The sequence below is a fragment of the Pan troglodytes genome, chromosome 2 (genome assembly GCF_028858775.2).
Source record: "Pan troglodytes isolate AG18354 chromosome 2, NHGRI_mPanTro3-v2.0_pri, whole genome shotgun sequence".
In the NCBI taxonomy this organism is placed as follows: domain Eukaryota; kingdom Metazoa; phylum Chordata; class Mammalia; order Primates; family Hominidae; genus Pan; species Pan troglodytes.
In genome coordinates this window covers 161,765,487-161,787,493 of record NC_086015.1, presented here as the reverse complement: position 1 = coordinate 161,787,493, position 22,007 = coordinate 161,765,487, and the positions used below count along the sequence as shown (strand labels likewise).

At 36.5% G+C, this 22,007-nt stretch overlaps 1 protein-coding gene across 7 annotated transcripts in view; it reads right to left on the bottom strand.

The window, feature by feature from the left end:
• The window catches only part of MLF1 (myeloid leukemia factor 1), a 34,585-nt gene that overhangs the window by 5,149 nt on the left and 7,429 nt on the right, over nucleotides 1-22,007 (bottom strand). For 2 of the 7 annotated variants that reach the window (XM_516842.9, XM_054682326.2), the window contains exons 2-5: nucleotides 7,719-7,866; nucleotides 3,316-3,399; nucleotides 2,056-2,184; nucleotides 90-249 (exon numbers count right to left, since the gene is read on the bottom strand). In XM_516842.9, the coding sequence (XP_516842.3) occupies nucleotides 90-249; nucleotides 2,056-2,184; nucleotides 3,316-3,399; nucleotides 7,719-7,866 (521 nt within the window). Of the gene's footprint in view, nucleotides 1-89; nucleotides 250-2,055; nucleotides 2,185-3,315; nucleotides 3,400-6,870; nucleotides 6,916-7,718; nucleotides 7,867-11,353; nucleotides 11,401-17,349; nucleotides 17,622-22,007 lie in introns of those variants that run through there. The other 5 variants (XM_063806360.1, XM_054682324.2, XM_063806361.1 and 2 more) reach the window with 5 other exon arrangements.

Below are 22,007 nucleotides of genomic sequence, written 5' to 3'. Positions count from 1 at the left end.
ATGACATGTTTCTAAAAAAAAAAATTCATCAAGTACAGCTGTTATTTTAAATTTATAAGAAAGAATATTATTTTTTTGTGATAACTTACTTTCATTCATATTGATGAACTCCTGGTTGACCTCTTCATCTCCAGTCTTCTTGTTCTTTGACTTTTTAATGACATGAGCTCGGTCATGGATATGATGACCAATAGCCATTTTTTCTAGTCCACTGTCAGAATCTCTCATTGCTTTCCTGGTTTCCTTTATCTGTAAAAATAAAGACATTTTATTATTATTTAAATATATAGAGAATGTATATCTCAGGGCCAGCTTACCTACAGAGATATGGCCATAGATCTACTGCTCTAAAAATAATGTGTGCTCAGTTCCACTATTAACTTGTGGTAAAACTGTGGTAATAAGTCTCTGATATTTCCTGAACTCCTTAAAATGAAAATGTCTACAACAAACAGAACCCATACAATTTAACCTTTTTCCAAATTGTAATCAAATATTAAAACAAAAGTAGCAATTATAGTTTAATGCCTTCAAGACTGTCTTAGATAATGTAATAGAAGGAAGTTTATGGTGGGATTCCTACAAATAAGGGCAACTAATTATTCATCAGTCATATTGATTGGCTTGAATGTCATGATTCCCGACTATCAACTCTATGGAAGTATTATTAGAATATTTCTGATAGCTACTAACATGATTTACTGTGGGACATCTACAATTATATTCTGTTTACATTTAAGTTTGTCACTTTTAGAAAGTTAAAATTAAAATGTCTGAGATTAATTAGCAGAACTATGGCAAGAGCATCATTAAAAGGTTCATCTTTATACGTAAGAACTAAAAAATGTACTACTTCACATTCATTAGATTGGTAAACCTAAATTTTTACTATAAGTACTAACAAGGAAGTAGAGAAATGGAAACTCACAAGCCACAGTTTTGGAAGCCAACAATTTCAATCACTGGGATAGTAGCTTGGAAATGCTAGGTAAAGAGGAAAGTACACATACCCTACAACTCAGCAATACCACTCCTAGACTCTTTGTATAAGGAGCCATGTATAAAGATGAATTAGTGAAAGATTAGACTCACCTACATATCTATTGACAGAAAATGATGTAAAAATCATGGTACATTCATATTTTGGATATTACATAGAAGTTAAAGAAACCAGGGCCACATGTATCAACTTGAATAAATCTCAGAAGCGTATTAATCATAATATATTCATATTTTGGATACTACATAGAAGTTAAAGAAACCAGGCCCACATGTATCAAGCTGAATAAATCTCAGAAGCATATTACTCAGCAAAGACAAGTTGCAGAGGACATATGCAATATGATACCCTTTATGTAATGTTGGGAAATCTGGAAAATAATCCATTTTTTTAATGATAGAAATGTTAAGTAATAAAATTGTAAAAACATGCGTGAAAATGATAAACTCCAGATACAGGAAAATGGTAATCTCTGAGAAGGGGAGAAAGGGAAAATAGACCTCAGAGGAATGTATTAGAAGGTTTAACTGCCTCTGTACATTTTTGCTTAAAAAGAAAACAAAGCAAGAGACAACTTGAAGCAAATAGAGAAAAATGTTATGATATGACTAAACTGGGTGGCAGGAATATGGGCACTTATTATGTTATTCTCTATATCCTTTCTGTACACTTGAAATATTTCATGAGTTAAAAAATTAATTCACTTCAAATGTAAACTTAAAAATAGACATTAATTTCATGAAACAAAGGCTTCTTTTCGTGTTTTGTTTACCTTGTCAACATGTAAAGGTAATAAATATCCATAGATATTCACATGAAAAAAGGCACCCTCATGGGGGGTGGGGGGGCTACAAAAAAAATGCCACAAACTAAGTAAATACAGTTGAGCTTTAATGGTTTCCACAGTGAGGACTACCTTACCCCCAACCCCCACACCTCCCTCCTGTCCCCCCACCATCTTGTACCAGATTAAATTTTAATAGTTAAAATTTGATCTAGACAGTCTATCATCCCCTAACTTTATAAAACTTTAGGAATGCTTATAGAAAACTTACTCCTCCTGGAGCTCGACGAGTTTGAGTTGAGGCCTGAAAAACCTTTGGCGGTTCATCTCCTATTTTGGAATAAGTCATAACTGAGGAAGAACAAAATGAATGTCCATTTGGATCCACTGAAAGTTGACCCTACAGGTAAACAAATTGTAAATTCAGTCAAGTCAAATATAAATAATTATTGCCAGAGAGTTCAAATAAGTAACAACACTAGCTGTAAGTTCTACTAAGGATACTGAACTACCAATATGGTGTAGTCAAAGGCACACCCAGGTTCTCAAGTGAGAAGTGACTTGAAAAATTACCTCCGCCCAAAAAAAGTCACCCCTAGAGGGTCCTAACGGTCGTCCATTTTAGGTACAATTATCCCACTCTCGTTACAAAGACTAATAAGTGACTCACTCAGAGATCCTTAAGTCTTTGGGTGCTCGTGGCTTAGATTTCAATAAAGATGCTATGCCCCCAAACCTGTGATACTTCTATAGTCAGTGGTTGACCCTTGTGCATAATCTTGCCAACATTAAGCCAATCAATTAGTTATACATCAAGTTTCATACCACCTCCTGTAGGTACCAGATTGCTACGTTACTAAAACCAATAATGCCCTAGATTATTTGGGCATTCTGAAATGATCCATAGAATTCAAACTGGATGACTAGAATGTTATGGGTCTTCTTCAGATCAAATCAAGTGACTGGTTTTGATGTTAATATAGAGAGTATTATTATAGTACTAGTTTATTTGGACTATTAGGGAACTATACCTAAACATCATTCCTAAAATTTCTTTTTCAGAGTCGTTTATAAAACCCTGAAACTCTTTAGATGCTACAAATCCTTTTAGGTAGACAGGTTATTAATAGTAAAATTATGCAAATTCATATAAAATGTTCATTTACAATAGTGACTTTCAATAGAATCAATGTTTTTGAGGTTATTTTTTTCCAATTTTTAAAAAATTTTCAAAGTTAACATTATTTTTCAAACTTGGAGGTTATGAACTCAATTTAGTGGGTTGTAACCAGGATTTTTAAAACATGAAATAGACTAGAAAATAACTGTATATACTGTAAATAGTATAGTCATTTTTTCATGAAACTTTTGCTTCAAATATATTTATAAAGTATACAAATATTGCTTATTGGGTTAATCATGTAAGGTATCTTTTTTAACCACTATGGTTAAAAAAGTGTTTGAAAGCCACTATAAATAGAATATATCAAAGTATACACAATGTTCTCAATGCTTTGTTTTTAGTACTTACGAAGTTTCTTTCTAATTTCTGCATATAGTTTCTCATATTTGACACCATTTGGTCCATTGTCTGGAAAGAGCTGACATCTGTATGCTACAGAATATCAGGAAGTATGTTATTAACTGTAGGTAACAACACAAAAGATGCAAATACATCTTCCAAAACAGCTAAAACATTTTTTTCCAATTCATTTAGTGAAATCTCATGCAGTAATCAACCAGACAAAGATAACTTAAAGAGGATATAATAACAGTGATTAGTTAAGGAGAAAATTGAAGCATACACAAAATCCCAAAGAGCCAACATACAAATAATTAGGGAACTGTAACATTATAAATACATATATACACACGTGTATATATACACATATATGTGCATGTATATATAAAAACACATACACACCTAATCACTCATTACTCACTTTTTCAAAACATAATTTGGTGTATGTTAAATACTAAGTGATACATTCTCTAGCATACGATAGTTTTCATAATTTTCCTTATCTCTCAATACTCCACCATGCAAATAACTAAATTTGCGTATAAGATGCCAGTGTCACCTCCAGCAGTACCACATGGCTGACAGAAGTTGTCCCTCGAGTAAGTAGCCAGCCTTCCTCTCATCATAGTAGGATCTGGGTGACAGAAATCAATTCACTTTACTAATAGGCCTTCAATTTGCTGCCTACTGAAGGGTCAGTAGGCTGTACCCTTGAAGCATGAGGTATGTGTCTTCAGAAAAACAGTTAAGAATTCCTCTAAACAGTAGTTTCTCAACCAAGACTGATTTTGACTCTCAGTGGACATTGGCAATAACTATACTCATTTTTGGCTGTCACAGATGAGGAGAGCATATAACTAGCATCTAGTGGGTGGAGGTCAGGGATGCAGCTTAACATCCTACAATGGATAGGACAGTCTCCCAGAACAAAAAGAATTACCCAGCCCAAAATGACAGTAGGGCTGAGGTTGAGAAACTTTGCTCTAGGAAAATCTACCACTGATTTTAGGTTTTAAAATCTACCACTGATTTTAGGTTTTATCACTGGAAGACTCACCAGAAAATAAAAGTCAGGCACACATTCCAATGTGTTAGCCAGTAAATCATCTGTTATAAAACAGAATGAGTTGCTTGGTTTAATGAACTTATCTGTTCAACCAAGCGGAGCTCTGAATCCTCCTAAGTTCTGTTTGTGTGTCTGCGTTCTATTGCTATTGGATTTTTACAGATATAATAACGTAAAATAGGTGGGAAAACCAAATTCCTCCTTAGAACATGCACTTAATATTGTAGGGAACAACAAAGGCACATTTAGGAAATACTAATATATATTTGGGTAAAAAAGGACTGAAGTAGAATTAATTTTGCATTTCAGAGAGGCAAACACAATTCAGGGAATATTCTGAATACTTGCTTTAACACTAGATTGAGAATCCGTTCTTATTTCATGAGATATGGAAGGGTTAACCCAAAGAAGGATAAAGAGAGAGAGAGGAAAAGATTAGACATTTGGGTATTTCTGCCCTCTTCTCAATTCACGTTCAAATCAACCATCAAAAGATGTATCTGCACTTGCTCTGGGGTGACCCAACACACTGGAGTGACAAAAAGTTGGGGTACAAAATGTAGTTGAGACTTTAGTGGGCCCTTAAGGCCTTCAAAAATTTTGTACACATTCTCCTCTTTCTTCCTTAAATGTTTCCTCCTGACTTTAAACCTAGTTAGTTCCTTCTCATGATTCAAGTATCACCACCTGAGAAAGGCCACCGCTGGTCACCTGTCTAATCCCTCCTTCACTTCCTCCCATCTCTGTATCATTACCCTGTTTCATCTCCTTCAGGGTACTGTGACTATCTGAAATTATTTTGTTGTTTATTGTCTATCTTCCCACTTTATAAAAATAATCTCTGAGGGCAGGGCGATTTTGTCTATTTACTACAATATCCCCCATACATATATAATAATTCCTGGCACTTAAGAGGGTTTAATAAATATTTGCAGAATGAATGAATGAATAAATTATCTCTAGCTCAGCTCAAATCCATATATCCAACAGTTTACCAGATAAATCTACCTGGAAAACCCACAGATGCCTCAAATGCCAAACATCCAAAACTAAAATGATTGTTTTGACCACCTCACTCCTGTATCTGTACTGAATCAATGCCTTATCTCAGTGGCATTCCCATCTACCTTATTCTTCATGCCAGAAAAATGGGTGTGATACTTCCCTTCTCCTTCTCTACTGCTCCTTCAACCCTGTCAATCACCAAGTTCCATCCATTCGCCCTTTTAACTCTCTCTCAAATGAGGTAATTCATTTTTATCACCACAGACATTACCTAGTAGAAGTAAGCCATCACTAATACTTAACCAAGAATGCTTCAACAGCCTTCTGGCTTCCCTGCCTCCACTATGGTCTCTTCTAATCTTTCAAGAATCTGACTCTATTACCACTTTGACATAAGTCATCACTGCTTCCTCTGCTCTTAAGATGATGTTTACTCTCCTTACTACGGTCTAAAGAAGTCTCTGGTTACCTCTTCTTCCTCATCAGTATCTACTGTACAACTCATACTCTAGGGCTAAGTGATACTAAACATGTTTTAGCTCCCTAGCCTCCAGGTCTTTGCACATGCTGTTTCCTCTCTGTTGAACAGTATTCCTTTCCCCTCCCCCTCCTTTTCTGGCTAACTTCTACTAATCCTTAAAGTTCAAGAAGTCTACTTGGATTGACCCACCCCACCTCAAAAGGTGCTTTTTTCCATCTGTGCTCCCATAGCATGCTGAACTTCCTGATCATTTTACTCATAACTCTGTGTTATAACTGCTTTTTTTTTGTTATTTGTCTTACTAAATACTCTGGTCAGGAGGGATAAATGTTATACCTGTATGCCAAACTTCAAGGAAACAAATGATTCAATTGTAGCACAAAATAATTTTTAAAAAAATCGTTTTCATGAGACTGTAGATACAAATGTTCCAAATTCATGTTATTTTCTGCTACTCCCCAGAATGCTTTTAGTGTGTTGGAAGCTAGCATCATAGACACAGCACAAAAACCCTAAGAAACAGGTGGTAGAAACGCTGGTTGCAGAGTGGCCATTCTTAAGAACAGACAAGAAAAAGCTGCCTGGGCAAGGTGGCAACAAAATCCTAGAGAAAGCAGTTAATCTGTGCTTTTCCAAACGTTGTGCTTATCTATCTACAGTTTAGTACTTTTTAAAAAACCTTTTGGAAAGTAATCATAAGCATGTGGAAGTCCCCAACTTTCAAACACAACTATGAGGACCCCTTTAGTAAATCAAGCAAATATTCATTCAATAAAATCTACTTTTTATTTTTGAAGATGAATTTTATATATGTTGAAATGACTTACTTCAGGAAACATGTGCCTAAACTTTCTAAGGTAAGTTTGATACTTGAAACAGAGGTTTTCAGTACAAACATTAAAAAGCCATTATGAAAGTGAGGCTGCATGCCAATTCAGTCAGCTTGAGTTAATGAAAAATAAATATTTGTCAGAAAATATTGCTAAAATGATTTGTGTCTTAAGATACGAACCATACCACCAAAATCGCCAAAAGGCACAAGAGAACAACTCGTTGCCTGGAAAAATAATATCCAATTCATTTGATTATGACATTTATTATACAGAAGTTTCTCAATTTACCAATTAAATGTTTACTGAGTTTCAAATTGCTACATTTCAATTGCTGAGATTCATCTTTATAGAAACCCCTGAGGGCTTGTTATCTTAGAACTATCATTCATGAGGCTGAAAAAGCAAAAGAAATAAAAGAGGCAAAAAAGAAAATGGTTACAATATATAAATATCCTGGTTTTTTTTTTTTTATTTTTAGTTGAGTATGTTTGTAACCTCTAGCTTTGCTCTAAGGCAAGACATATGAAAATATATTTCAGTTGTAAGGCTTTCGAGATACAAGCAAAGGTTAATCTAAGCTTTGAAGGTCCATAGGTAACCATATAGAAGATTAGTGTTTCCTGGTCCAATAAAGACAATCCTTTGTAGCTTTTGATACTATTTTCAAGTATTAAAACAATGAGTATGGGAGAGAAAGGATATTTCCTTGCCTGTTCTAATTTCAGATATCAGAGGAAGTTATAAGGTGAGAAATGTATACATAAATATAAAAAATAATGGTTTAAGTTTTGCTTCTAATATATGCTTCTATGGACCTAACAGTTTTGGTAGCACAGTGGAATTCCATATAGCTGACAAGTCACTGTTCAGGATTCACCTTTCCAAAGGTCCCCCCTTTTATATAATAGTGATTTCTAGAACAAGAATATCAGTCATATCCTATCATTATAGATATATACTTCTGTAATACTTTTCTTCAAATTCCTACAGGGCCTTCTCACTAACTGTCTTAAAAAAAAGAACTTACAGTCAAAGAATCTTCACCATCATTATGTCCTCTACGATTATGAGCTCTCCCTCTACCATCAGAGATACTGAGCAAGTCTCTTCCAAAGGGTTCAGAAAAACTTCTCATCATCTGTCGCATATTTTCTCGGTGTGCAAGAATGGACTCACTGTTGAAAATATACATAATCATGAAAGATTCAGTGTTGGAGTTTAAATAGTAAGTAGGCAGGTAAATACTACAAAGAATTATTTTGGGCTAATATGTTTGTTAGATAAAAGAAGAGTAGAAGAGAACTCTATTTTATTCATAAATAGAATAGAATTATCTCATAAAGATCCATTATTAGATGGTTCCCTACTTACAATGGTTTAAGTTAAGGTTTTTTGACTTTACTGTGGTATGAAAGCACCCCACATTCAGGAGAAACAGTACTTCAATGATCCATACAGCCATGCTGGTTTTCACTTTCAGTATAGTATTCAATAAATTACATGAGACATTCAACACTTTATAATAAAGTAGGCTTTATGTTAGATGATGTTGCCCAACTGTAAACTAATGTGTATGTTCTGATGATACTCAGTAGGTTAAGTGTATTAAATGCATTTTGATGTATAATATTTTCAATTTGCGATGGGTTCATTGGAATGTAATCTTATCGTTGAGAAGCATCTGTAGTTATAAATAAAATTAATGAAAACCTGTTATTGTTATCCAATATAATTCATTTAATGCATAATAAAAAACATCTTTATTTATCCCATATTGCATAAAAATATCAACACTATAATCTGATGTTTACCCTTTCATCACAAGTCTCATTAAAGAACCTACATTTTTTTTTTTTACCTTATCACAATGGTTTCCCAACTTTGTTCCAGTTGGACAGTTACTGACCCACTAATCAATTCCTTATTCCTCGTTCTAGAACTTAAGGTACACCATGATTGGAGCTCACTTTACCAAGGCAATCTTATGCTTTCCTGCAGCCCAGTGGAACTCCCTCTCCAATAGTCTGGCCTCCTTTCAGATTCTCCACTTCACCCTTCCCCCTTCTAATTCCAATCCTCTGATGTCATCATAAAGAAGCTAGAAAGTTTTTAAAAAAATTTTCTTGGCCAGGCGTGGTGCCTCATGCCTGTAATCCCGGCACTTTGGGAGGCTGAGTCAGGTGGATTGCTTGAGGTCAGGAGTTCAAGACCAGCCTGGCCAACATGGTAAAACCCCATCTCTACTAAAAATACAAAAATTAGCCAGGTGTGGTGACGTACGCCTATAATCCCAGCTACTCGGGAGGCTGAGGCAGGAGAATTGCTTGAACCCGGGAGGCAGAAGTTGCAGTGAGCCAAGATTGCACCATTGCACTCCAGACGGGGTGACAGAGCCAGACTGTCTCAAAAAAAAAAAAAAAAAAAAAAAAGAAAGAAAGAAAGAAATTTTCCTTGCAACTCCAGCTCAAAGGAGGAAGCTCAAAAATTCTGTCTTCTGCTCGTAAGTCCAAGTAGAAAGAGCTTTTCCTCTGAATTTCATAGTATTTGTATACGTAAACCTATTCCAAAAGAGCTCAGATTTATTCACACATTTCCTTGGAGGTTAAAAAAAGCATAATTGTTCCAAGTGTGAGTTTAAGATTAGCAAACTGCTTAACTGGATTTGTGCTTGTATGTATAGACAGATGTTTTCATTCAGCCTTGTTTAGGCATAATTTACATTCAACGAAATTTACCAATTTTGTTGTACAGTTTGATGAATTTTAAAAAGTGCAGTCATAACCTCCACCATAATTAAGATGTAGAACATTTCTATCATTCCAAAAAGCTTCCTCGTCTCTTTGCAGATAATTACCTGCTCCTAGCCCTAGTTACCTTGAATAGGCTTTCTGTCATTATAGTTTGGTCTTCTCCAGATTTCATATAATGGAATCACATAGTATGTCATCTTTTGTGTCTAGCTTCTTTCCCTTAGCATAATGCTTCTTTGATTCATCCATGTTGTTCTCTATTTCAGTTCATTCAGTTTTATTGCTAAGTTCATGCATATATCAGTATCATAATCACAAAACTGTTTTTTAGTTTTTGGCTATTATGAATAAAGCTACTATGAATATTTATGTACTAGTCTTTGTGTAGACATAATTTGACTTAAGTAAACACCTAAGAGCAAGGACTGCTGGCTTGTATTAGAAGAGTATGTAAATTTTATAAAAACTGTAACTGAGAGTTCCAGTTGCACTGCATTCTTGGTGAAATATAGGATAGTCAATGTTTAACTGTAGCCATTTGAGTGGTAGTGTCATAATATCTCATTGTGGTTTTATTTTGTATTATTTGTCATTCATGTATGTTCTTTGATAGAACTGTCTTTTCAAATACTTTCCCCATTTTTAAAAATCAGGTTATAAGAGTTCTTTATATATTCTGGACACAGACTTTTATCAGATACAGGTTTTAAATTTTTTCCCAGTCTTGGACTTGCCTTTTTCATTCTCTTAACATGAATATATTCAGCCACACAACCATGAATCTTTGTTAGGTCTTCAGTTTTTACCACATTTTGCTAATGTGTATAAGGATTTTGAGATGGGAAGATTATCCTGGATTATCCCAGTGGGCCCAATGTAATCACAAGAGTCCTTTATGAGAAGGAGATAGTAGTGTCATAATCAGAAGATGCTACACTGCTGGCTTTAAAAATGGAGGAAGAGGCCAGAAGCCAAGGAACACAGCAGTCTCTAGACACTAGAAAAGACAAGGAAACAGATTCACCCCCATAAACTCCAGAAGGAATGTAGCCCTGCCAACACCTTGATTTTAGCCCAGGGAAACCCATTTTGGACTTCTGATCTCCACCATAAGACGATTTGTTGTTTTAAGTCTCTAAATATGTGGTAATTTGTTATAGCAGCAATAGGAAACTAATACAAGTTATTTAATTTTAATTTTAAAATATACAAAAGTCTCACTCCTCTTTTAGAGGAGTTCTTCTAGATTAGGAACTGTATCTTTATTCATTCATATTACCAACCTCTGTGCTTGACACACAGTATACATTATAAATGTTTATGGAGGGCTGGGTGCGGTGGCTCACGCCTGTAATCCCAGCACTTTGGGAGGCCGAGGTGGGTGGATCACGAAGTCAAGAGCTTGAGAAGAGCCTGGCCAACATGGTGAAACCCCGTTTCTACTAAAAGTACAAAAATTAGCTGGGTGTGGTGGCAGGTGCCTGTAATCCCAGCTACTCTGGAGGCTGAGGCAGGAGAATCACTTAAACCCGGGAAGTGGAGGTTGTGATGAGCCAAGATCATGCCATTGCACTCCAGCCTGGGCAATAGGGTGAGACTCCGTCTCAAAATAAAATAAAAAAAAAATACAAAAATTCAAAATAAATAAATAAATAAATAATGTTTATGGAATTTGAACCATCCTATATATCAGATGGTCCCCCTACCATTTCTTGGCAAAATTACTAACTATTCTTAATTAAAGGCTCTGCTCACCTTGGTGCTTGCTACACAGAGAAAAATCTCCACTGCAACCAATGCCTGCAGTCTTGAAGTTCCTCCTTAGTGACTTTGGATTTTAGGGGAGGGGAAACTCCTATTTAAACTATACTTGGTTTTCTCTGGCCCAAGTATTTTAGTACATGGGACTTACATGTCCTGATGATATTTCCAAGGGCTTCTTGTGCTTCAGTTTCAGCTGCTGCAGAGTAAGACCACCTGTATGTCTGAGAAACAACACCCTCAAATGAGGTTTGTTTATGCCATAGAAGCTTATGTCTTAATTGAGGCCATCCTGAATGTGGTCTCAAAATTTTGCGAATATCTATAAATATCTGTTTTTTATGATGCAGAAACACACGTATAAACTTTTTGTAGATTTGTAGTTCATTTTCCTGTCTTTAGATGAAAGCAACAAAACTGATGACTTAGAATGAGGGCAGTTTTTTTCTTTGTTTGCTTTTTGTTTTTTGTTTTTTTTTGAGACGGAGTCTCGCTCTCTTGCCCAGGCTGGAGTGCAGTGGCACGATCTCGGCTCACTGCAAGCTCTGCCTCCTGGGTTCACGCCATTCTCCTGCCTCAGCCCCCCGAGTAGCTGGGACTACAGGCACCAGCCACCACACCCAGCTAATTTTTTGTAGTTAGTAGAGACGGGGTTTCACTGTGTTAGCCAGGATGGTCTCCATCAATGTGTTATTCTGACATAACATGTATTAGTTATCTATTGCTGTTGTAACTTAGCAGCTTAAAACAACATTTGTTATGTCACAGTTTCTGTTGATTAGGAATCAGGAGCAGTTTAGGTGGGTAGTTCTGACTCAGGGCCTCTCTGTAGGCTGCAATGAAGTTATCAGTTGAGGCTTTAGTCATCTCAAGTCTTGACTGGTGGAGAATCCACTTCCAAGTTCCTTCACACAGCTATTGGCTAGTCTCAAAAATCTGCTTCTAAGCTCATTCAGGTGGACCTCTCCACAGTGCTGCTTTACATCATGGTAGCTGCTTTCCCCAGCGTAAGCCATCATGTGTGAGAGAACACCTAAGACAGAAGCCATGCTCTTTAATTTAATTAATTTATTTATTTTTGAGACGGAGTCTTACTCTGTCACCCAGACTGGAGTGCAGTGGCGCGATCTCAGCTCACTGCAAGCTCTACCTCCCAGGTTCATGCCATTCTCCTGCCTCAGCCTCCCCAGCAGCTGGGACTACAGGCGCACGCCGCCACGCCCGGCTAATTTTTTGCTATTTTTAGTAGAGATGGGGTTTCACTGTGTTAGCCAGGATGGTCTCGATTTCCTGACCTCGTGATCTGCCCGCCTCGGCCTCCCAAAGTGCTGGGATTACAGGCGTGGGCCACCGCACCTGGCCAAGCCATGCTCTTTTAAAAATGTAATTTTGGGAGTGACATCTTATCTCTTCTTTTGTATTCTGTTTATTAGAAACAAATTAGTAAGTCTCAGCCCACGTTCAATGGGAGATTACATAAAGGCATGAATACCAGGGAGTGGGGATCAGCAGCATGTATCTCTAACTTTGATGGCAATGCACTGTTTTGAACTCTGACTGATAAACTCCTTAATTGTTCCTTTTCCTTCTGGCCCTTTACAGAGCTTCTGAGTGTCACAGATAGGTTTCTGGTGTCTCAAAATGTTGATACTCTCAGCCTTGGGGCAGCCAGTGAGGACTGAGCCCTGGAGCTGGTTACCTACGCTCTGGTCTCTGTTCCTTCTCGTACCCCAAGTACATGGGCAAACACCTTTTAAAAATGAATGACATTAAAATGTTAAAAAGCACTGCTCCCTAAAGACATGCTTTCTCCAGTTTTAATCCATTATCTGTTCTCTTCCCTGTCCTCTAAGGACTACTTCAACTTGAACATCCTTAAAAAATCACTAGAGGTACTTATTAAAATTACAGATTCCTGAGACATATACCTAGAATTTTGATTTAGTATATCCCAAGCATGGCCCATTAATCTGCATTTTAGCAAGCATTCAGTCTATTCAACAATATTATCAGGAATCTGCATTCAATTTCTTGTTTTAATGCAAACTGTCTCATTTATTTAACAAATATTTAATGAACACATATGTAAAAGGCACAGTTCCAGGTAGTGGGGATAGAGCCCTGAACTTTGGAGGTCTAAAGCTAATTTTCAATGTCCTATTGGCCAAGAAGTTGGCATACTTTCCAAAGTACTCAAAATATAAATTACAAATAATGATAAAGCTATGATTAAATATTTGCCTTTTTATATTCTAGTAACTTGAAACCTTATTATATTTCCACATTTTTTCCTTAATCAGCTTTTCCTCTTTATGTCTCTATTTCTACTAAAGGCACAACCATTATACTCCAAGTCATCCAGGTTCAAAACTTCAGGTATGAGCTAGTCGGGGGTTTTTAATCTGTCCTGTGCTAGCTCCAAGGAATGGAAAAATGGTGAGAAACAATTCCATTAAAAGAATAGGGGAAGAGATAGCATTCTAGTTCAGTCTCTCTCCATCAAGAAAAGTTGATGATGGTTTACTTCTGAATTACCACTGCTTCTTGTATCTTATTATTTCCTTCCTGGATTCTAACATCTAGTAATTTGAACACAGTAAACCCTTAGTATCTTACGTCTAAATTCATTTCACACTCAAACTTAAACCATGGCTTGCTTGGGCATATAAATCTCCATTATTTCCTCTCAGTATTTTGATAATATTGCTCCATCATCTTCCTACATCTAGTGTGGCTGAACAGAAGTCAGATGACAATCTGGTTCTCATTCTTTCTAAGAAATCTACTCTCTGGATGCTTTATGGTTTTTTAAATATATATTTTTAATGTATCAAAATTGCACTTTCATGGGTCCAAGTGTAGATTTAAAAAAAATATCCCGACAACCACCAAATTGCCCTTTTTCTTTTTCTTTCTTTTTTTTTTTTTTTTTTGAGACGGAGTTTCACTCTTGCTGCCCAGGCTGGAGTGCAATGGCGCAATCTCGGCTCACTGCAACCTCCGCCTCCTGGGTTCAAGCAATTCTCCTGCCTCAGCCTCCCCAGTAGCTGGGATTACAGGTGCCTGCCACTATGCCATACAAATTTTTTTGTATTTTTAGTAGAGATGGGGTTTTACTATGTTGGCCTGGCTGGTCTCAAACTCCTGACCTCAGGCAATCCACCCACCTCAGCATCCCAAAGTGCTGGGATTACAGGCGTGAGCCACCACGCCCAGCTTAAATTGCTCTTTTCAATCTGAGTTCCAAAACATTTCAGCTTTTCATTAATTCTAGAAATTGTTCTTAAATTACTTCTTTGGTTATTTACTATTACCTTATTTCTATCTGTTTGCCTTCCTTGTCAAACTTTTTTTAAAGCATATTTTTCTTATCCTCTGTGATTCTGTGTTGAATGTTGGAAGAAATTCCTTGACTCAATTTCCAAGCTTACTAATTTACTCTTTGCTTGTGAACATTCTGCTTAACTCATTTTTCTAAAAAAATTTAATTTCTGTATCTCTGGTTCTTTGTTAAATGGCTGCATTACCCTCTGACATCTCTAAAGAAAATATCCTCTCCCAACTCTGAAGATATGTCTTAGTCAATTTTTGTGTTGCTATAGAGGAATACCTGAGGCTGGGTAATTTACAAAGAAAAGAGGTTTATTTGGGTCATGGTTCTGCAGACTGACAAGAATCATGGAGCCAGCATCATCTTCTGATGAGAACTTCAGGATGCTTCCACTTATGGAGGAAGGTAAAGGGGAACCAGTATGTGCAGAGATCACATGGTAAGAGTGGAAGCAAGAGAGGGATGGGGAGGTGAAAGGCTCTTTTTAACAACCAGCTCTCAGCTCTCTGGGAACCAATAAAGTGAGAACTCACTTACCACCTCACCCTAACCCCCAGGGAGGGCATTAATCTATTAATGAAGGATCCATCCTCCCATGACCCAAACACTTCTCATTAGCTCCCACTACCAACGTTAGGGATCAGATTTCAACATGACATTCTGAGGGTCAAACATCTGAGCTATAGCAAGGTATTTTTCTTTTCTTTTCTTTTTTTTTTTCAGACAGCGTCTTGCTCTGTCTCCCAGGATGGAGAGCAGTGGCATGATCTCGGCTCACTGCAACCTTAAACACCCAGGCTCAAGTGATCCTCCCACCTCAGCCTCCCTAGTAGCTGAAACTACAGATGTGCACCACTGTGCCTGGCTAATTTTTGTATTTTTTTGTAGAGATAGGTCCCACTATGTTGCTCAGGCTCATTAGCTATCATTAATATTAGTGTATTTTATGTGTGGCCCAAGACAGTTCTTCTTGCAATGTAGTACAGAGAAGCCAAAAGTTTGGACATCCCTGTTAGACTTTCTATTGGTGGGGGGGGTTATATACATAAAAAAGTACACACACACACACACACACACACACACTTTCTTTCTCTATGGAGATTAAATATCCTTTCATTCCTTGCAAGCATATTTTCCTTTACTTCACTGGGCAAAATTTATAACAACTGCTTTAAAATTCTTGTCTTTTAATTCTAACATATGGGTCTTTTCAGGATCAGTGTCTTATTTTTTTATCTGGAGAATGGGTCACATTTTCCTGTTAAGTAATTTTGGGTTATATCTGTACATTGTGGATATTATGTTGTATAGGGTCTGGATTTTGATATATTCCTCCAGAGTTTTGATTTTTTAAAAATAGGTAATTAATCTGGTTAGCCTTAAAGGTCAAATTCTGTCTCTTGCGTGGTAGCTCAAATCTCCATTTAGTTCATTTATCCTTCTTAGCTGAACTGCTCTGAGTCTGTCTTATGTATACGTGGTTAAGCCTTAGACAAATTTGTACAGAATTTATTCACAGTATTTGGTGCTCACTCTTCTCTGGCTCTCTCCTTTTGGGGACTTCTCTCCCTCCCTTTCCAGTGACTGTGGTTATACTGAACTCTGTCTTTGGTTGTTAGGTCAAAAAGACTTTAAAGGTCTTCAAACAGTTTTAGTCACTCTACATGTAAGACAATTAGGCTAGAATTGTCTTTCCTTTTGTTCAACTGTTGAGACCTCTCCAGCATATATCTGCTTTTGGTCATTCTCTAGCATATTTTCCAGTAAGTTGTTTTTGTATTTCATCCTGGGCTTATAAAGTTATCTGCAAGAGAGTTGGTCCAGTTGGAGCTCTGTTGGTCACAGTAGAAATGAAAGTCTCCTCCAGATTTTAGTTACACTATTTTCTAGAATCTTCTTTGTTTCATTAACTTTGATTCCTTAAGTGTTGGTTCTTCTGTTTGGTTAGCATAGCTTCTGTCTTTCATGGTGTCAGTTTTTATCAAATGTTTGAAATAATATATTTAGAATAAAATAAATTAATGAATGTCAGGAAATGAATAAAAGTAAAGTTACTTCCACAGAATTGAATTGGGGGGAGTAGTTGTATGTGTACTTGGTCCTACAGTTTGGTTCAATATCTGAGACTTCCATTTTCCATCTCTGTCTCTCAGACCTTGCACTGCCCTTTTATTTGTTTTTTAAGTAGCTTTCCTGTTTTTACATGCTTCCCAAACTCTTTAATTATAAGAGCGAATAGACATATCTTTTTTCTATTAAATTAGCTTCTCTAGCTAATTTTCTTGTTCTTCCCTTTCTTTCTTTCCCTTTATTTCTTTTTTAAACAACATTTATTGTCTCACAGTGCTGGAGGTTGGAAGTCTGAGATCAACGTGTCAGCAAAGTTCATTTCTCTTGAGGCCTCTTCTCTCCTTGACCTGCAGATCCCTGTGTCCTCACATTATCCTTTCTGTTGGTTCCTTTATTTCTGAGATTCCCTACAGCAAAATAGCACCTGGGGGCAATAATCTATCATCCAAAAAGGAAGTGAGAGGAAGAGTGGAGTGACTGCAAATTAAATTTTTCCCCTGTCATATACAGTCATTTTCAACTACTGCTTTAAACTAGCAACACAAAGGAGAAAAGAACATTTTGCTGCTGGAAATTACTGAGCAGACTTAAGGCCGGGTTATACACTTGGGGGAAAGGGAAGGAGAAGAATATAAGAGGTAGATTGGCATTCAATCCATTAAATGTGTGTGTGCCTATTATTATTTGAACAAACTGTTATCTATCAGATCCATTAAGAATAAGAAAAATAAACACGTTTATTTTACCTTAACTTATTCTCTGATGCTCTTGCTTTTTTTATGTACATCAGTTTCTGACTTGTATGATTTTCCTTCTCTTTGAAGAACTTCTTTTAACATTTCTTGCAAGGCAGGTCTACTGTCAACAAATTCACCAAATTTTTGTTTGTCTGAGACAGTCTATTTCTTCTTGACTTTTAAAGGATAATTTTGCAGGATACAGAATTCTAGGTCAGTGGGTTTTTTTCCTCTCAACACTTTATATATTTCATGCCATTCTCTTCTTGCTTGCATGGTCTCTGAAGAGAAGTCAGATATAATTATTTTCTTTGCTCTTCTACAGGTTTTTATTCCCCCTCTAGCTTCTTTCAAGATTTCTTCTTTATCTTTGATTTTCTACAGTTTAAATACGACATGCCTAGGTTTAATTTTTTTTTTTTTTTTTTTTTTTGCATTTATTCTGCTTGGTGTTCTCTAAACTTCTGAGATCTGTGGTTTGGTGTATGACATTAATTTGGGGTAATTCTTAGTCTTCATTTCTTCAAATATTGCTTCTGTTCCTTTGTACTCTGGTACTCCTATTACAGGTTATACCTTTCGTAGTTGCCCTACAGTTCTTGCCACAGTTCTTGGATATTATGGGGTTTTTTTTTTTTCCGGTCTTTTTTCTCTTTGATTTTCAGTTTTGGAAGTTTCTACTGTCATATCCTCAAGCTCAGAGATTCTCTCCTAAGCTGTTCATAGTCCACTGATAAGCCCATAAAAGGAATCCTTCATTTTTCTCTTTTTTTTTGACACAGAGTCTCCCTCTGTTGCCCAGGCTGGAGTGCAATGGCACGATCTCAGCTCACTGCAACCTCCACCTCCTGGGTTCAAGTGATTCTCCTGGCTCAGCCTCCCGAGTAGCTGGGATTACAGGCATGCACCACCACGCCCGGCTAATTTTTGTATTTTTAGTAGAGACGGGATTTTGCCACGTTGACCAGGCTGGTCTTGAACTCCTGACCTCAGGTGATCCATCTGCCTTGGCCTCCCAAAGTGCTGGGATTACAGCCGAGAGCCACCACACGCCTGGCCTTCTGTTACAATGTTTTTAGTCTCTAGCATTTTATTTTATTTTTACAATTTCCATTTCTCTGCTTATATCTGTTCTGGCACGTTGTCTGCTTTTCCCATTAAAGCCCTTGGCACATTAATCATAGTTTAAAAAAATTCCTGGTCTGATAATTCCAATATTCCTTGCTAGAAATACGGTTTGGATACTTGTTCAGTTTCTTCAAACTGTTTTTTTGCCTTTTAGTATGCCTCGTAAGTTTTTGTTTAAAGTAGTACATATTTACTGGGTAAAGGGAACTGCAGTAAATAGACCTTTAGTAATGTAGTGATAAGGTGTTGGGGAGGCAAAGTGTTCTGTAGTCATAAGATTAACTCACAGTCTTTGGCTTAGCCTAGCCTTGGGTTGTAAACTTCACCAGTGTGCCTTAGTCCTCCCCTCCAGTGTGATAACATGGCTGGAGGAGCTGGAGTTGGGTATTTGCCTTCCCCCAGGCAGACTGGGCTTTGATAAAAAAGTTTCTCTTGACTGCAGCCCTTGCTAAGAAAAACAGAATGCTCTGGCATATTTAATGGTTACTTTCCACCCCTCTCTTCTGCTGGAAGCATGAGAAGATTTTTTCCAATATTCACTGGGAGAACCTGGCAGAGCTCCTGGAGGTAAAACTCACAAAATTATGGGTGACCATGGAGTTTTTAACTCTGACACTTGTCCACTCTGAGTCTCCAGTAATTTGTCAACTACAGGTCAGGTTTTCCTACTACCCTCGCACTGGTTCCTGAAGAGGTTTCTGCACCAGTTAAGTTGTGATTCTCTCTATCTGCCTATCTCCAATTATGGGGGCAGAGATTTGCCCTGTGACCTCGATTCTCTGCTATATACAAGAAAAGTTGTTGTTTTCTCAGGTTGTTCAGTTTTAATTTGTTATTAGTGTGAAGTGGTAACCTTAAGCTTCTTACATGGCATATTATTATTTTGAGACAGAGTTTCATTCTGTCAGCTGGAGTGCAGTGTGGCATGTTCATGGCTCACTGCAGCTTTGACCTCCTAAGCTCAATTGATCCTCCCACCTCAGCCTCCTTAGCTGGGACTATAGGCATGCACCACCATGCCTGGATAATTTTTTTTTTTTTTTTTTGGCAGAGACAGGATTTTGCCATGTTGCTCAGGCTGGTCTCGAGCTCCTGGGCTCTGCCCGTTTCAGCATCCCAAAGTGCTGGGATTATAGGTGTGAGCAACCATGCCCAGCCACATACCAGATTCTTGTAGGATTTTTAGTATGAGTTTTTGTCTTGAGGGGCAAAGGAAATTTAAGACTACCATTCCTAGATTTCCTACCTGTTAAAAGTTTGAGAATCACTATTCTAGCAAAATTATATGCAACAAGCACTATAAAGAAGTTGTGACAATTTATAAATTAATTTTAATTTAAAATCTCAGTGTGTACAGATCAATAGTACAGACGGAGCAGCTCATGTTTTAGCACACTAGAAGGCAGAAAGGGAGTCGTTTTGTGTTTTCCAAAATCAGATTATGAAGAACAAAATTACTTTAAAATTAGTAATTCAAAATTTGGTATACGTATCACTCTACTTTTTTTTTCCACCTCACAAAATCTTTCTTTTTTTTTCCTTTTTTTTTTTTTTTTAAGTTCCGGGGTACATGTGCAGGATGTGCAGGTTTGTTACATAGGTGAACATGTGCCATGGTGGTTTGCTACACCTATCAACCCATCACCTAGGTATTAAGTCCAGTATGCATTAGCCATTTTTCCTAATGCTCTCCCTCCTTCCACCCCACTCTACTTTTTATTTGAAGGTACAGAGTTTCAAGTAGTTCTAAAATGCACAAATGAGTTACCCATGGAACATTTTCTAACTCCTACCTCAAAAACCAGATTATTCCAAAGTATTTGTTATACCTTTGCAGTATGTTTGAAATATTTCATAATAAATGTAACTGCATGAGGTTAAAGGATTTCATACCATTTGATGTTTTAAAATAGGCATTTCAAAAGGAGGTCCTTTTGCTTACAGCTCCAAACTCACTGGACATTTGCAGCTTAGAGTATGGTTAAAGTATGGAGACTAAAATGCTTGTTCCTATAAATATATACTTACTTAGGAAAACCAGTCAACTTTTCCTTTAGATATGTGGATGTGATTTGACTACAATGAAGAAAAGTATTTCAAGAAATACTAAATTTGTTCTTTGAATAAGGGAGTGCTAAACAGCTATTACTTTTCTACAGAAACAAAATTTAGTAAAATTAATTTTTCTCATTGCATTATAATTGGGCTAAAAATTAATCAACAAAATACGGCTCATTTAAAATTTGCCCAGGTTTTTCTTTCTTTATATAGAAGTAGGGGAATATTTAAATGTTTATTTGAATATGTGTATGTTCAGCAAATGCTAAAAATTTTATTTTTTTGAGTGACATGAACAAATGACTGCCTGTTGGAAGATGCATTAAACAAAAGTGAGCCTATAGTCTGGTGTTTGCAACTGTCTGAACCATTCAGGAAGAAATCTGGCTGAAACTTCTAGTGAGTTTAATTCATGTCTACCCAGAAAGGCAGCTGCTTGGAGATAAGGCTTTAATGTTTCTCTTGTCCAAGTTTGAATTCACTTTTATCAAAGCTAAAAAAATTCTATGGTAGCACACAGTTGTTTTAATATTTTTAAAATTAACCTAGGCTTTTTTTCTCAAATGAAAAATTTTAGCCCATTCATAATGTTCTCTTTTGAAAATAAAATTTCATTCTTCTAGGAAAACAAATTGGAAATAGGAGGTTTTAAAAAGCTCATACTATACAAACTAGTCATTTCATGTACACAAAGAGTCTAAGGTAATAATTTGAAAATGTTGTTAAAGATTTATGTGAGAAATATGCTTTGTATGTTCATAGGATGCAATATTTTGCAGACTCTAAAGTCATGCTTTAGTGAATATCTAAAGACCAGGAAAATGTTCATGGTATATGTTGCAGAAAAGCATTGAATAATTAACCATAAAGTGTGGTCCGAATTTTGGTAAATAAAAATCCACAGGTGGACATCTGAAACAAAATACATCAAAATAATGGGTTGTATTATTTCTGCTACCAAACTTTCTATACTTTTCAGATTTTCCATGAGGATGTATTTTCATTTAGGTCAAGAAAAATGTACTTTTACTCACTATGATGACTATATACCTCCTCTCTTAGAATTGCTCACACAAACCACAACCAAACTGAATAAACTTTGGTCTCAAACGTACTTTTTCTATTCTATATTATTTACCTTCAGCATATATCACAAGGCAGGAAAAATAAATTGTTGCCTATTTCCCCTTCAAAAGTGTTTATGTCTTAACTCTTAGATTGATTCCAGGTCACTTGGGAATGATTGCAACATAGTGTGTACGTGTGTGTGTGTGTGTATGTATGTATGTATGTATGTACATACGTACATACATGTGTTTAAGGGCTGGTAATGTCTCCCTTTAGAATAATTTATTGTTTTTAAAACTCTCTCAAATACATATGTACACACACACACACACACACACTTATTTTGCCTAAGTTACACTTCTTTTTCATCTATATAAGAATATAGATACTTGTGCTTCTAAGCAAAGAGCATT